The sequence below is a fragment of the Neoarius graeffei genome, chromosome 21, assembly GCF_027579695.1.
Source record: "Neoarius graeffei isolate fNeoGra1 chromosome 21, fNeoGra1.pri, whole genome shotgun sequence".
Lineage (NCBI taxonomy): Eukaryota > Metazoa > Chordata > Actinopteri > Siluriformes > Ariidae > Neoarius > Neoarius graeffei.
In genome coordinates, this window is record NC_083589.1 from 9,332,874 (window position 1) to 9,349,373 (window position 16,500).

At 39.7% G+C, this 16,500-nt stretch overlaps 1 protein-coding gene across 1 annotated transcript in view; it reads right to left on the minus strand.

Annotated features, from left to right (window-relative positions):
- The window catches only part of grm8a (glutamate receptor, metabotropic 8a), a 525,298-nt gene that overhangs the window by 91,899 nt on the left and 416,899 nt on the right, over window positions 1–16,500 (minus strand). Inside the window, exon 6 of the mRNA XM_060903017.1 lies at window positions 12,898–13,098. Coding sequence (XP_060759000.1) covers window positions 12,898–13,098 — 201 coding nt within the window. The remainder of the gene's footprint in view (window positions 1–12,897; window positions 13,099–16,500) is intronic.

Consider the following 16,500-nt stretch of genomic DNA (forward strand, 5'->3'; position numbering starts at 1 on the left):
CAAAGGAGATTTCTGAGGACCTCAGAAAAAGCGTTGTTGATGCTCATCAGGCTGGAAAAGGTTACAAAACCATCTCTAAAGAGTTTGGACTCCACCAATCCACAGTCAGACAGATTGTGTACAAATGGAGGAAATTCAAGACCATCATTACCCTCCCCAGGGTAACTTCTAAGCAACTGAAGGCCTCTCTCACATTGGCTAATGTTAATGTTCATGAGTCCACCATCAGGAGAACACTGAATAACAATGGTGTGCATGGCAGGGTTGCAAGGAGAAAGCTACTGCTCTCCAAAAAGAACATTGCTGCTCGTCTGCAGTTTGCTAAAGATCATGTGGACAAGACAGAAGGCTATTGGAAAAATGTTTTGTGGACGGATGAAACCAAAATAAAACTCTTTGGTTTATTTTTGAGAAAGGAAAACACTGCATTCCAGCATAAGAACCTTATCCCATCTGGGAACCATGGTTGTGGTAGTATCATGGTTTGGGCCTGTTTTGCTGCATCTGGGCCAGGACAGCTTGGCATCATTGATGGTACAATGAATTCTGAATTATACCAGCGAATTCCAAAGGAAAATGTCAGGACATCTGTCCATGAACTGAATCTCAAGAGAAGGTAGGTCATGCAGCATGACAACGACCCTAAGCACACAAGTCGTTCTACCAAAGAATGGTTAAAGAAGAATAAAGTTAATGTTTTGGAATGGCCAAGTTAAAGCCTTGACCTTAATCCAATTGAAATGTTGTGGAAGGACCTGAAGCGAGCAGTTCATGTGAGGAAACCCACCAACATCCCAGAGTTGAAGCTGTTCTGTATGGAGGAATGGGTAAAATTCCTCCAAGCCGGTGTGCAGGACTGATCAACAGTTACTGGAAATGTTTAGTTGTAGTTATTGCTGCACAAGGGGGTCACACCAGATATTGAAAGCAAAGGTTCACATACTTTTGCCACTCAGAGATATGTAATATTGGATCATTTTCCTCAATAAATAAATAAATAAATAAATAAATGACCAAGTATAATATTGTTGTCTCATTTGTTTAGCTGGGTTCTCTTTATCTACTTTTTGGACTTGTGTGAAATTCTGATGATGTTTTCGGTCATATTTATCCAGAAATATAGAAAATTCTAAGCCCATGTTTACATTAGACCGTATCAGCGGATCATCAGATTAATGTTTTTAAAACGATTAGTGTGCACACAGCAACAACAATACACGATTTGCGTGCACATAGCAACGCCAATACACGGATACGCTCGGCTCCGCAGGCACCCTGCGCTCCAAATCACTCCGCCCTGAACAGCGAGTGCCCTCTGGAGGGTGTGCACTCCGGCCCTGCGCAGCTCACAGAGCACGCGAGTGAAGTGCACAAGCCACGATTCGGGACTGAGCCGCTGTGTGTGTGATCCCAGCGCATATCACTTACTACTTGCAAGTGGAAGGATGGCAAGCCTAAAGACAATCATAACTACACAATGGGCAGTATTTGCATCAGTATTTGCAGTATTTTCATACTTTTATACTCTTTAATGAAAGGTGATACAAGGCAGAAGTCCGCATCGTTTTTCAGCAGTCGCGTCACATGACCAACGCCAGCGAATCAGGAAGGTGGATGTCACAGTGACGTTGTCCAATGAGACGCCAGCTAGAGCTCAGCACAGCGTATCCGCATATTCTGAATGTTTACACAGCACCAGAGCTGACACGATCTGGATTGAATACGTGGACGCTGGCGGATTCCCGTTTCCCGGCGTTTCCAGGCGGTTTAATGTAAACAGACAGTGCATCCGCGAAGAAAACGAGACAGATACGGTCTAATGTAAACGTAGCCTAAAGGGCTCACAAACTTTCAAGCACTAGAAGAGCACAGATCGTTCATTTTCTTTAACCCAATTTTCTCCATAGTTCTAATCCCTAATCACTCAACAGCTACCAATCAGGGAAGGTTGTCTCATGATGATTCTTTTTGAACTGCTGCTCATGCAACATTCGGTGGCGCAGTAACACACTCAGAGAAAAGCTCACACATACATATATACCATCAATGTAATTGACAGGGGAGAGAGTATGCCACGCCCTCCCTTGAGTTCCCAGCATGATCGGGATTCGAACTCTTGATCCCCAGATGATAAGGCGAACGCGTTTCTGTTGTGCCCCTCGGGAGCCTTTACACTTGTTCTATGCAGTCTTTGGTGGAACCCCATGGCGACTCGCCTGAGTTGAGCTCTCATTAGTGTTCTCTGTTCTCTGTCTGTTGTTCAGTATGGCACTCAGTCTCAGTACATTTATCACATTGCTCACTGTTTGATGACCCGCTGGTTTGTGAATACATTATGGTTGAGTGGTTCTCCCCTGTGTACCATGATCTCCACTGCTGCACTTGCATATTTAGCACCACTATCATGCAGACAGTGGCTCAAGTCTCCCTCAGCGTTCTGGCTCAGTCCTGCAGCCAGGATGTGGAAATGCCAGGCCTGTGACCTAATACAGATGAGTAGCCTTGCGCATTATACCTCTGAAAGCCACTGTTGAGCTCTCTCAGGGTCTCCGTTCATGGTTTGGCCGCAAGTTATTGGGGTTCGATTACACACAGAGAGACTAACGAGCCATGGGGCAGGATTTATACCCGTGCAGACAATGTTTAAGCCTCCGAAAAGACAAGTATGAACACCAGCTGTGTGTCTATTGCCTCAGCGCTGACCAGGCTCCATTCAGAAACAGAGCCCCCGTTACGTCTGAAATCCTTGATGTGAATGGAGCAGTCTCAGTGGTTTGCTGCTTCTACAGTCAGAGCACACACTTGGGCTTGTGTCCTTCACATGGTAATCAGTCAGGAATGTGACAAATCTTTGTTCAAAATGAATTACTTTGGATCTTTTCACACACACACACATTCAGTAATCATGTTATCCTGGTCCACGGCCTATTCCTCTTCATAAATCCACATGTTTCTGGACAGAGCGAGAAAACTGAAGAATTCTGAAGAAACCCAGACACAGATCCAGCAACCAGAGCTGGGGGTCAACTGTGGACACTCGAGGTGTGAGGAATAATTATGTGACATTCCATAGATTTGTGTGTATTTTCACATTTCAAAGTTAAAATGGAAATTTCAAAAATAAAATATTGTGCTTACAAAACATTGTGAAACTTTGTGGATAGTTTTTGTCATTTTTTAAAAAGGTTGAATCCTAAATAACTGAGACACAACTCTATTTTTTGACACACTTCACCACACCTGCGGCAGACTGCACGGATTAAAATTAACGGAAGGATTTATACCATATATCACATCACCTGAGGCACTTCTGAGAACTTCTGAGACTGCAAAGCAGGTGACAGTGTTTGAAGTGTTTGAGTAGGTGTGAGGATGAAGCAGATGTTTTCTATCCAAGACCATTTTCTCCTTCAGTTTTCATTACATTTACGTTTAAGCACCTTCTGGTTATTAATCCTCAGTGCTTCTCTCTCTCTCTCTCTCTCCCAGAGTTCACTCCTTGTCTCTCGTTAAATCTGCATTGCAGTAGTAGCAGTTGTATCTGATCTCAGTGTCCTGTCCTCTGAGAGGAAGTAGTTCAGGAGCTTTCTATATCAGCAGAAGAATCCAAGCTGTGCAGATATCACAATCACACACACACACACACACACACACAGTATATACACACACACAGTCATTCAGCAGGTAGAGGTAGAGAGCTCTCAGTACTGAGAAAGCCAGACCTGCTTACAGTGCAAAAAGTGACGAGCAGGTGAAAATGAATCTATCCTGATTATGAAAAAAAAGAAAATCGAATATTTCTTATTATGAAATCATTTAAACCAAATATAAGATTATTCAGCCTGTTTAGATGTGTTTACCCTTTTCAAGCAGTAAATTTACCCATTCTATTAGCAAATAACTTTGTTTCTTTTGAGAAATTAATGATTTTTTTTTTAATTAGAAAAAAAAAAAAAGAGTTGAAATTCGCAGAAAATATCTCGAAAACTGTCACAAGTGTTGCCAGGCAAAACAAACCTCACCCCGCAGCCCTTATTTTATACCTATGCTGATAATGGTGACATTTCTGAATCATCAGCTGTCAGGTTATAATCCTATGAAAATCCATGACCTTGAGTTTGACATTTCAAAGTCATTCAAGGTCAAAGATTATGGTGGCAACTGAAAGCCCATATGGGACTTCTTATATATTGATAATGGCTATCATGAACCATTTTAAAGTTATAGCCCTTTGAAAACCCATGACCTTCAGTTTGACCTTTCAGGGCCACTCAAGGCCAAAGATCATGGTGACAAATGAAAGCCCATACTGCACTTCCTATAAGTTGATAATGGTAAATATCTGTCTACCATCAACCATTTTCAAGTTACAGCCCTCTGAAAATCTGTGGCCTTGAGTTTGACCTTTCAGAGTCACTCAAGGTCAAAGATCATGGTGCCAAATGAAAGGCCATATGGGAGTTCCTGTATGCTCATAATAGTAAACATCTGTCTATCAGCAACCGTTTTTGAGTTATAATGGAAAATATGTTATTTTGACCGAAAGGTTGACCTTTCCGGTGACCTTGACCTTCACCTTGACCCGATTACCCCCAAAATTTTATCAGGTAATGTACAGACCATTGCCCACCTACCCTGAAAATTTGAAATCAATTGGTACACTCGTCTAGACTCTAAATTGTTAAAAGACACACATACAAACAAACAACAAATCACACTGATTACAATACCTCGAAGTAATAATCTTTTGTTTTGTGTATTGTAATCTTATAGTAGGAAATAGGAGATAAATATGACTATATTCCAGATATTTCCACTAAGATTTCAGATTTTTGCAGCGTGAATTGGGATGGGGTATTGCTCAGAAGGGGGAAATGATCAAACAAGCTCTTTATTGGTTTAATCCCAGACAGCCTCAAGGTTCAACGAGTCTTCATTTCTCCATTTCAAAAACATTCCAAAAAAAACAAAGAAATGACAGATGCCTTGTTTGGTTTAGTGGGTATCGATCTCTCACTGCAAGGGGAAAAAAAAGCATCTTAACAAGTGGAAATATCTTGAATATAGTCACATTTATCTAATTTTCTATTATAAGATTACAATAAATCAAATATAAAATCACTGATTTTTTTTTTCTCATTTCAAGCTTTAAATTTTATTCTATCGGCAGGTAATTTTCTTATTTCTGGAAATGCTAAAAGAAATACTAAAAATGAGCCAAAGAACAAAACTCTTTCAAGCTTGAAATTATACGTAAATAGTTTTAATAATTCTATATTCAGTTCAGTGTCATTTTATAATATGAAATACTGGATAAATGTGATGATATATTTCTATTTGTTGATGTTATTTTTTGTTTCCTGCAGCACAGTCGAACCTCCACACCTCTGCCATGACCTGTGATGAGATAAAAAAAAATTAAAAATAAAAAAAAAGCTCATCCAGACATCTAGTTTCCAGCTAGGCAGAAATAAAAGTTTTATAAAAGTGTGAGTAAAGGCTGTATAGGACTCTGAATTTCTCTGCAAGAAAAACACAGTCAATTCAATGGACATTTAGAAACCTTACTTGTGCTCACGTTGTGAGTGTTTATTTAAACAGCTTCCATGCCTCATGAAGATATCGGGACACAAAAATTACAGGTTGTGTGTTTTACTGTAATGCTTCACATTATGTTAATATAGTAAGATAATATCAGCATCTTTAAAAGAGATGTGGATTATTGTCGTGTTTCATAACTGCTGCATCTTCTGCATAATTCACTTGTTTGGTTCCACTCACAAAAACATGTCACTTATTTAGTGAAAATGTATTTAAGACAGCCGAGGAGGTGATTTTCTATCATCGGTGAAAGGAAGCTGTGCAGTACAGAGCTGCACTTTAAAGCGTCCTACACACCTCTTTTATCAGAGCACAGTATGCTGATTAAAGCTAACAAGGAATGAGGAGATTAAACGAGTAGAAAGACAAAGGTTAAAAATTACAACATGGACCATCTGATCGAGGGATGAAAATAAAACACAAACCAGTATCTCAAGGCAAGTGTGAGCTCAGACAGATATGAACATCAAGAATCCAACAAAACCCAGCCGTATTTCCATTACCATATGAATTATACATACATTTGTGGTCAGAAGTTTACATACAGTGACATGAATATCATCTTGGATATGAATGTCATGGCAATATTTGGGCTTTCAGTAATTTCTTTGAACTGTTCTTTTTCTGTGGCAGAATGATTGTACAGCATACAGCTTTAAACAAAAAAAACACGAGAATTTGGTGCAGAAGTTTTAATTTTCTTTGTGTTTTATAAAATCAACACAAGGTCAAAAATGTACATACACTCACTGAGATTATTAGTTCAGAGGTGCTGAAACTTCCAAAATGTCTCTTATCTTGCCAAGGATAAGACCAACACACAGTAAAATGGGAAAGTCCAAGGAGCTCAGTGCAGATCTGAGAAAGAGGATCACAGATATACACAACTCCGGAATGTCTCTTGGAGCCATTTCTAAACACCTGCAAATTCCAAGATCAGTTCAAACAATTGTATCCAAGTTATTGTGAGGTGGAGTCACTTTGCCAAACCACTTTGCTTCAAGAAAACCCAAACTGTCACCATCAGCTGAAAGGAAATCGGTTTGGATGGTCAGGAACAACCTGGGAACTACCATGGCACAGCCCTGCCATGAACTGGAAGCTGATGGATCACTGTCCACAGTTCAGATCACCATGGACTAAGAGGCTGCTATCCAAGAAATAATCCCCTGCTCCAAAATTGACACCTTCAAGCTTAACTAAAGTTTGAAGCTGACCACACGGACAAAGAAAAAGCCTTCTGGAGGAAAGCTGTATGGTCAGATGAGCCAAAGATTGAGTTGTTTGGCCACAATGACCACCATGTACAGAGGGACACTGTACCAGCTGGTGGTGGTGGTAGGGTCATCATGCTCTGGGGCTGTTTTGCTGCCAGTGGAACTGGTTCATTGCACAAAGTGGATGGAACAATGAAAGAGGAGGACTACCTCAGAATTCTTCAGCATAAACCATCAGAAACTTGAACACAGCTTGGGACTCACAACAGGACAATGAACCCAAACATGCATCAGAGCTGGTTGTGGAGGATAAAGCAGGCTAACATTAAGCTTAAAACAAGTCCTGACTTCAACCCTATTGATATGGACCATGCTTATAAGTTGAGCCCATGCCAAGAAAAAAAAATTGAACTCTACCAATTCTACCATGAAGAGTTGTGAAATATCCAACGAGAATTCTGCCAGGAGTTTGTTCATGGTAAACAAAAAATGTTTGGTCAAGGGGAATCTTGCGAAGAGACATTTTACCCAAATATTAGGTGTGCTGTTTGTATATTTTTGACCCTGTATGTATAATTTTGACCTTGTATTGATTTCAGAAAAGCAAAAAAAAAAAAAAACCTTGTGCACTAAATTCTAGTATATATATATATATATCATACCTGTCAACTTTGAGGTTTGAAAAAAAGGGATATTTCCCAGATTTTAACTCAAAGTAAGGGAAAATTTCGGAAAGTCGAACTTTCCAAAAATTTTAGAAGGTCGGTAATCGAACTGACTTTTCTTCACAAAATTAAATTCGTCCTGCCATTTGGGCAAGTAGCGGCAATACACCTTTTTTGGTTTTGCCTCGCTCCTTTCTTTATTCATGTCTCTAGTCTCGCCGTCTACTGAAACTCGCTCCCTGAGGAAAGAATTACGACCATCTTTTAGTTTTGTGAGAAGTTCTGAGCAGTGACCTTGGTCAGACCATAGATTTACATAGAAGACTAGATGCCTCGTCCCTGTTGCCCGTCAACGAAGTCGAACGTCCGCACATGGCGGCCATCTTACCTCAGACAGCTGGCTTACCCATTACATTGTGTTGGTAGTGATATGTACTTTTCAGATGACCGTAACTTCCTCAAATTTCAATCGATATTCAAACGGTTTGGTTTGTCAAACAAACGGAAGTATGTATTTATAATAATAATGATGAATAATCATTTTATGTTTTAAAAAAATACGCATAGCTTGGCGAAAATATTTCAGTATACTACAGACTGTAAGACAGGATGCATGCTGAAATTCCTATGCTGTGAGAAGCCTAACACTGCATACTTATGGATAACTGCAGCCTTAGGACAAATAATCATACAATTTATTTCCAATTTTTAGTGAAAATATTTTTACGTGATAGGGCCGTAGGGGAAGCTAAAGTTAAATAAACAGCTTACTCACTTCTGAAACTTCAGAAATACTTCATCCACCTCAAAAACCTAATGCACTCACATCATAGCATAATAACAAATGTAAACTCACATCATAGCATAATAACAAATGCACTGCCCGAGTAAGTAATAGTATAAAACAGTGACAGCGACTCACGGTAGTTTGTGACAAAAAAAGCACTTACAGTGGTGCTTGAAAGTTTGTGAACCCTTTAGAATTTTTTATATTTCTGCATAAATATGACCTAAAACATCATCAGATTTTCACACAAGTCCTAAAAGTAGATAAAGAGAACCCAGTTAAACAAATGAGACAAAAATATGATACTTGGTCATTTATGTATTGAGGAAAATGATCCAATATTACATATCTGTGAGTGGCAAAAGTATGTGAACCTCTAGGATTAGCAGTTAATTAGAAGGTGAAATTAGAGTCAGGTGTTTTCAATCAATGGGATGACAATCATGTGTGAGTGGGCACCCTGTTTTATTTAAAGAACAGGGATCTATCAAAGTCTGATCTTCACAACACATGTTTGTGGAAAGTGTATCATGGCACGAACAAAGGAGATTTCTGGGGACCTCAGAAAAAGCGTTGTTGATGCTCATCAGGCTGGAAAAGGTTACAAAACCATCTCTAAAGAGTTTGGACTCCACCAATCCACAGTCAGACAGATTGTGTACAAGTAGAGGAAATTTAAGACCATTGTTACCCTCCCCAGGAGTGGTCGACAAACAAAGATCACTCCAAGAGCAAGGCGTGTAATAGTCGGTGAGGTCACAAAGGACCCCAGGGTAACTTCTAAGCAACTGAAGGCCTCTCTCATATTGGCTAAAGTTAATGGTCATGAGTCCACCATCAGAAGAACACTGAACAACAATGGTGTGCATGGCAGGGTTGCAAGGAGAAAGCCACTGCTCTCCAAAAAAAGCATTGCTGCTCATCTGCAGTTTTTAAAGATCACATGGACAAGCCAGAAGGCTATTGGAAAAATGTTTTGTGGATGGATGAGACTAAAATAGAACTTTTTGGTTTAAATGAGAAGTGTTATGTTTGGAGAAAGGAAAACACTGCATTCCAGCATAAGAACCTTATCCCATCTGTGAAACATGGTGGTGGTAGTATCACGGTTTGGGCCTGTTTTGCTGCATCTGGGCCAGGACGGCTTGCCATCATTGATGGAACAATGAATTTGAATCATCCCAGTAAATTCTAAAGGAAAATGTCAGGACATCTGTCCATGAACTGAATCTCAAGAGACATTGAGTCATGCAGCAAGACAACAACCCGCAGCACACAAGTCGTTCTACCAAAGAATGGTTAAAGAAGAATAAAGTTAATGTTTTGGAATGGCCAAGTCAAAGTCCTGACCTTAATCCAATTGAAATGTTGTGGAAGGACCTGAAGCGAGCAGTTCATGTGAAGAAACCCACCAACATCCCAGAGTTGAAGCTGTTCTGTATGGAGGAATGGGCTAAAATTCCTCCAAGCCGGTGTGCAGGACTGATCAACAGTTACCGGAAACAGTTGCAGTTATTGCTGCACAAGGGGGTCACACCAGATACTGAAAGCAAAGGTTCACATACTTTTGCCACTCACAGATATGTAATATTGGATCATTTTCCTCAATACATAAATGACCAAGTATAATATTTTTGTCTCATTTGTTTAATTGGGTTCTCTTTATCTACTTTTAGGACTTGTGTGAAAATCTGATGATGTTTTAGATCATATTTATGCAGAAATATCGAAAATTCTAAAGGGTTCACAAACTTTCAAGCACCACTGTAATTAATCACATGTGGTTATACTTCCAAGGATAAAAAGATATCTTTACATTTACAAAAAGAACATTCAAAGCTAATTATCATGTCAAAGTCAATATATGTTAGCACAGAAGATTGAAATTTCATTTGACGAGGCTCCAATGTGCAGTTAAAATAAAACTAAACATACTGATATAAACATCTACAATTAAAACAGACACACACATCAGCTTGTCATCAAAGTCAGTACTTTGATTTCCTGTGAATCATAATGTGAGTGCTGGGCTGTGCTTGCGTAAGTCTTTGATACTATTGGTTATGATGTTCTGGCTATTATAAATTCTAGCCTTGTGCATGGTACAGTTCCTAACTGTTTCAAACAGGCCATAGTCCAGCCTCTTTCAAAGAAGCATAATTTGGATGTAAACAACTTAAGTAACTATAGGCCTATATCTAAACTACCATTTCTAAGTAAAGTTCTAGAAAAAGTTATCTCTGTCCAACTGACATCTTTTCTGCAGAGCAATAACATCTTTGAAACTTTTCAGTCAGGTTTCAGGGCATTCCACAGCACAGAGTCTGCTCTTGTTAAAGTTACAAATGACCTGTTAATGAATGTAGATTCTGGAAATTGTTCTATACTGGTTTTATTAGATCTGAGTGCTGCTTTTGATACAGTGGACCATGACATTCTCATTGAGCGTCTAGAACATTGTGTGGGTATTAGAGGCATGGCTCTACAGTGGTTTATTTCCTACATTAAGCACAGATCTTACACAGTTAACATTGGGACCTTTTCATCCACACCAGCTACCTTGACCTCTGGAGTCCCACAAGGGTCCATTTTGGGCCCTCTTCTTTTCTCTCTTTATATGCTTCCTCTAGGTCAAATCCTGCGCAAGCACAACATTTCATTTAATTTTTATGCAGATGATCTGCAACTGTACCTTCCTCTGTCCATTGGAAGCCAGAGCTCCATGAAATTGCTCAGTGACTGCATCACAGAGGTCAAAACATGGATGGCTCACAGTTGTTTGCAGTTAAATGCCAACAAAACCGAGGTAATACTATTTGGACCTCCTAACAAAACGGAGGCCCTGAAGAAAGATCTTGGCCCTCTAACTGCTTTTAGCAAACCCTTAGTCAGAAATCTTGGTGTACTATTTGACTCAGAGCTAAAATTTGATAAGCAGATAAATGCTGTTGTAAAGGGCAGCTTTTTTCAGCTTAGGTCCATAGCCAAGTTAAAATCTTTTTTAACTGTACCAGATCTTGAGAAACTTACACATGCTTTTATTACCTCAAGACTGGACTATTGTAATGCACTTTACACTGGCATTTGTGAATCATCTCTTGCACGTTTACAGCTAGTCCAAAACGCAGCAGCCAGGCTACTTACTGGAGCCAGGAAAAGAGATCACATCACACCCATATTGGCGGACCTACATTGGCTCCCTGTGAAGTTTAGAATCCAGTATAAAGTAGCATTGACAGTTTTTAAAGCATTACATGGACGTGCTCCAACATATATAGTGGACATGTTAAGTCCATATGTCCCTTTACGGTCACTGAGATCTGCATCCCAGGGACAGCTGATGGTCCCACGTGCACAGCTTTCCATGAAAGGGGACAGGGCCTTTAGTGTCTATGCCCCACGTCTCTGGAATAGTCTACCACAGGAACTGAGATCTGCATCTGAGGTGTCAGTGTTTAAAACCTCTCTCAAAACACACCTGTTTAGACTTGCCTTCAATGACCTTTGAAATTGTGGGATTCTGGGATGGAGACCCTATTACTGTATGTATTGTTGTATTGCTGTGCTGTTGTTTCTTTCCTGTCTTGTTTGCTCTGTCTCATCTGTCAGTACTGGTACCTGTATATTCTGTATATTTTGTATTTATTTCTTTTAATTTATTTTATTTTTCTTACTATTTTACTGTGAAGCACTTTGGTTTTAAATGTGCTATACAAATAAATTACTTACTTACTTTACTTACTTCATACCCATAGGATGTCTATGTTCATACCCTTTGTCTGTGGTAAGATGGCAGCCCTGTGCGGACGTTCTGGAATACGCGGTGAGGAATCTAGTCTTCTATGTAAATCTATGGGTCAGACTAGCGCTATGGTTCTGACAGTCTTCTTCACAGACATGCAATTAAAATCAATGTGTAATTACTAGACTGCTACCTGCTGTACTGGAGAGGGTGGGGACGTGAATTCATGGCCCGACTTCCTGCTGTAAACTCCTGTCAGAGGTGCGTCATGAATTCTGGACCTACCGACTTTTATATAATGTGAAAATACGGGATATTTTCGGGAAAATAAAAAAACGGGAAGACAGCGGGAAATAAGTCAAAATAAGGGATTTCCCGGGAAAAACGGGAGGGTTGACAGGTATGATATAAAAAAATTATATTTTTTATTTATAATTATATATATATATATATATATATATATATATATATATATATATATATAATTTTTTTTTTTATTGAAGATGCGTGCTGTACATTCTGCCACAGAAAAAAAAAACAGTTCAAAGAAATTATTGAAAGCCCAAATTTTGCCATGACATTCATTTCCAAGATAACGTTCATGTCACTGTATGTTAACTTTTGACCACAACTGTATGAGAAATCAATGCACTTAGTCTCTTAGAAAGAAATGTTGCACCGAACTGGATTTATTCAGTCTGAGCTATGATCTATATAAAGTGACAACTCGGTGTACAACAATATAAAAGGGCTTGGATTGTTTAAAAAAAAAAAGAGGCAGATGAGTAGCATGAACAGTAATGAAGAAGGAAACAAAGCAATACGAAACCTTTAATCAGGTGATGAAACCAGAAAAGTTACTCACCGTTAAACGAAGTTACTCACCATTAAACTTGACTTTGCGAATGTACTCCAGTAGCTCTTTGCCACTGATGTTGCTCATGCGGGGGCAGAGGCCGGGGTATCCGAGACACAGGTGGCGATGCATGCTGTGCAGAGCATGGGCCATTGCATACACGGCGTCCATGACGAACTGAACCTTCCCCTCCTGCTCATAACTGGAGTCACGGCCCACCTTCTCCAGCCCTGTGCATGCATGCACACACACACACACACACACACTAAGTGGTACTTTCCCTTCATTTCATGACTCTAGTCCTAGTCCAATGGGAGTGAGTAATCCCACCATCTCATTTACTCTTCTAATTGAGCAGGTGCACCATGAAGCACAATTCTACACAGTAATTAGCATAATTGGCTAATGAGCACACTGATGAGGTGAATTCGGATGAGGATGTTCGAGGAAGAAATATTACACAGTGTGTTTTAGACACACAGGAGGTGATAAATATAACAGTGCTGCTGCTCACCGAGGTATTGATTTCATTTTGCCCACAGATACACCACGTAGGGTTTCTCTGAGAGTGACACCAGTATTATACACACAAATAGAATCTTTTCAACTCTGTTTTTACCCCCGGAGCCTTTGATGAAACACAAGACAAATAAAACATGGCTGGACAAGATGAATTAACAAGGGATACGATCCCTGAATCGATATTCGTATCAGTGAGGAATAAAATGAAATGCAAGCCACTTTTCTGATACCTCATGCAGAGAGGAAGAATGCACACACACACCCAAAAAGGAGACTGATTCATGATCAGCTCTTCCTCTGGTAATGTAAAAGACCCAGAGAGTGCACTGCAAAAAATTGAAAACTGAATTTGAGGAGAAAATTACTTAATATTAGTTAAATTGTCTTGCTGCATGGACAGATATTTTTACTTGACAAGACATCTTAGAATAAGTTGGTTGCAATTTAGAACTAGGTTTAATAATCTCAGAATTGGTGTCTTGTATTCTTTATCATAGGAAATGCTAGATCCTTTCAACTATTTTCAAGATATTTTCACTTGCTAAGATACCATTTTTTGCAGTGTGCCTGGAAAGAGTGAATCAAAACCAAGGCAACGTGTTTTCTAACCGCGCAGCCAAGACACTCACTAAACATGGATTTGGGTCGGGCAGAAGAGCACGAATATTTTGGACCAAAGGATGCACTGATTATAGTAATCCAGGAAAGACACATTCTAATGTTGATATTCCATCCATCCATCCATTATCCATAAGCGCTTATCCTGCGCAGGGTCATGGGCAAGCTGGAGCCTATCCCAGCTGACTATGGGCGACAGGCAGGGTACACCCTGGACAAGTCACCAGGTCATCGCAGGGCTGACAGATAGAGACAAATAACCATTCACACTCACTTTCACACCTATGGTCAATTTAGAGCCACCAATTAGCCTAACTCTGCCGTGAGCTGGCCTAGTGATTAGCATGTCCGCCTCTCGATTGGGAGATCGGGAGTTCTACTCGCGGTCAGGTCATATCAAAGACCATCATAAAAATGGTACCTACTGCCGTCTGGCAAGGCACGCTGAAATACAGATGCAATTGGGGAAGTCAAACTCTCGCGGTTACCAGAGGACCCGCCCCCCACTGTAACCCTTGCTGAACAGGCAAGAGGCCAAGGGCTATCGAAACAGAGATCGGCGCCACACCCATATGCCTCAAAGAGCTGGTTAGTACTGGGACAGGAGACTGCCTGGGAAGACCTGATTCTGGTGTGAGAGGGACTTTGACTCTGAATTATCCTAACCTGCATGTCTTTGGACTGTGGGGGAAACCAGAGCACCCAAAGGAAACCCACACAAACATGGGGAGAATGTCCACATAGAAAGGCCCCTATCGGCCACTGGGCTCGAACCCAGAACCTTCTTGCTGTGAGGCAGCAGTGCTGACCATTACACCATCATGCCGCCCAATGTTGATATTAAATATGAAAATATACTTGTATTGAAGTACATTGATATGATATGCAAACCACAGACTGCTTTACAATCTACTGATATAAGAATTTGGGACTGTAGAATAGCATGAGGTTGAACATGACACCTGAGAGCTGGGAACGGTCTTAATGTAAAGGAAAACAATTCAAATTGGTAAGTAGTTTGGATTTGGATGATTGTAAGACAGTGGTATAGTTCTGAATAATAAGAGCAGCATTATAACAGAAATAATAACAACAGCAACAATACTGAAACTATAAATACAAAATATCAATATTGAAACAGTGATGTTAAAAATTTATTTAAGTTCCAAAAACACCAAACTCATTATACTGGAACAACCAACACAAAATAACAACACGCACACGTAATGGTCTGATACTGTAAGTGAACACTGAAGCTGGTGATCCACTTTTTTGCAAGAATTTTAAGTCTGGTATCATTTTTGATGTTGAAATCCGCAGCACAGGGGACGCGTGCTGATCAGTTAACGATATCACTATTTGCTCTAGCTCATGAGAGAGAACATTTATTCACAGTGAACACAGCAAGGCTTTCTGTCAGAGATATACAGGATTAAATAGAAGAATTAACACAGTAAACAGGTTAAAAAAATGGTCTTGATGAGTTGGTATAAACGTTTGCCTGTGTCTGGGTTAGTGCTATGCATCATTACATGATCTGGCTGAGGTTGTATTCCTCTGTTTACTCTTTTCTGTATTTATTTACTCTTTTAATTTATTTATATATGTAGCCATCAATCGAATGTCACAGTATCTCCTTATTTTCATGATTAATCAATTTCAGTGTCCACCGGGTATTCACTCTACACCACATGTCCCATACCAACAATACATATCCACGAGGCACATGACATCAACTAGGACAAAAGGTTTAAAGAAAAGAATAATAACTTTTTTTCAATCATAAGCATTTGTTTCACAACTCCATAATGCTCCACAGCAATACACATTATCCTCAGAACAATAGGTATAAAATCACTAATCTTTAGAGCTAATGAGACACACTCAGGAGCTGTACAGATTGCGAATCAAAGCTCAGAATTAACCATGGACATAATGATGCTTGGATTAGGACTATTCAAGGTATTGAGTCTCAACATGTACTCAACATCTACTCGACATTATTAGTCTCACATTTAGTCTTGATTGCTGTGCCTAAATTTGAAGAAAACACACTTTCCTGATTATGCATGAAAGAACAAATAATAGAGGAAAAAGTAATACACTAAATTACAGAATAAATTATAATAAATACAAAAAATATTACAAAAAAGAGAAATAAAAAAGAACAAATAAAAATAAATAGCTCCAGATAACGTAGTGTCCCGTCTGAAAGTACTGGAATAGCAAGTCCAGTGACATCAACAAGCTGTTGATGGTGACCCAGTGACATCAACAAGATGTTCTATTCTTGTTTGTGATGCTTTTCCAGTCTTGTAGTGCAGCTTCTTCCAGTAGTTGTGTGTTTCGGGGGGGGTGTTCTCCATTTAGTCTCCTCTTCAGGAGGTGAATCACTGCTCAGTTGGGTTCAGGTCTGCTGATTGACTCGTCCAGTCTAAACCCTTCCACTGTTCCCCTTGATGAAGTTCTGTGTTGTGTTGCAGTGTGTTTTG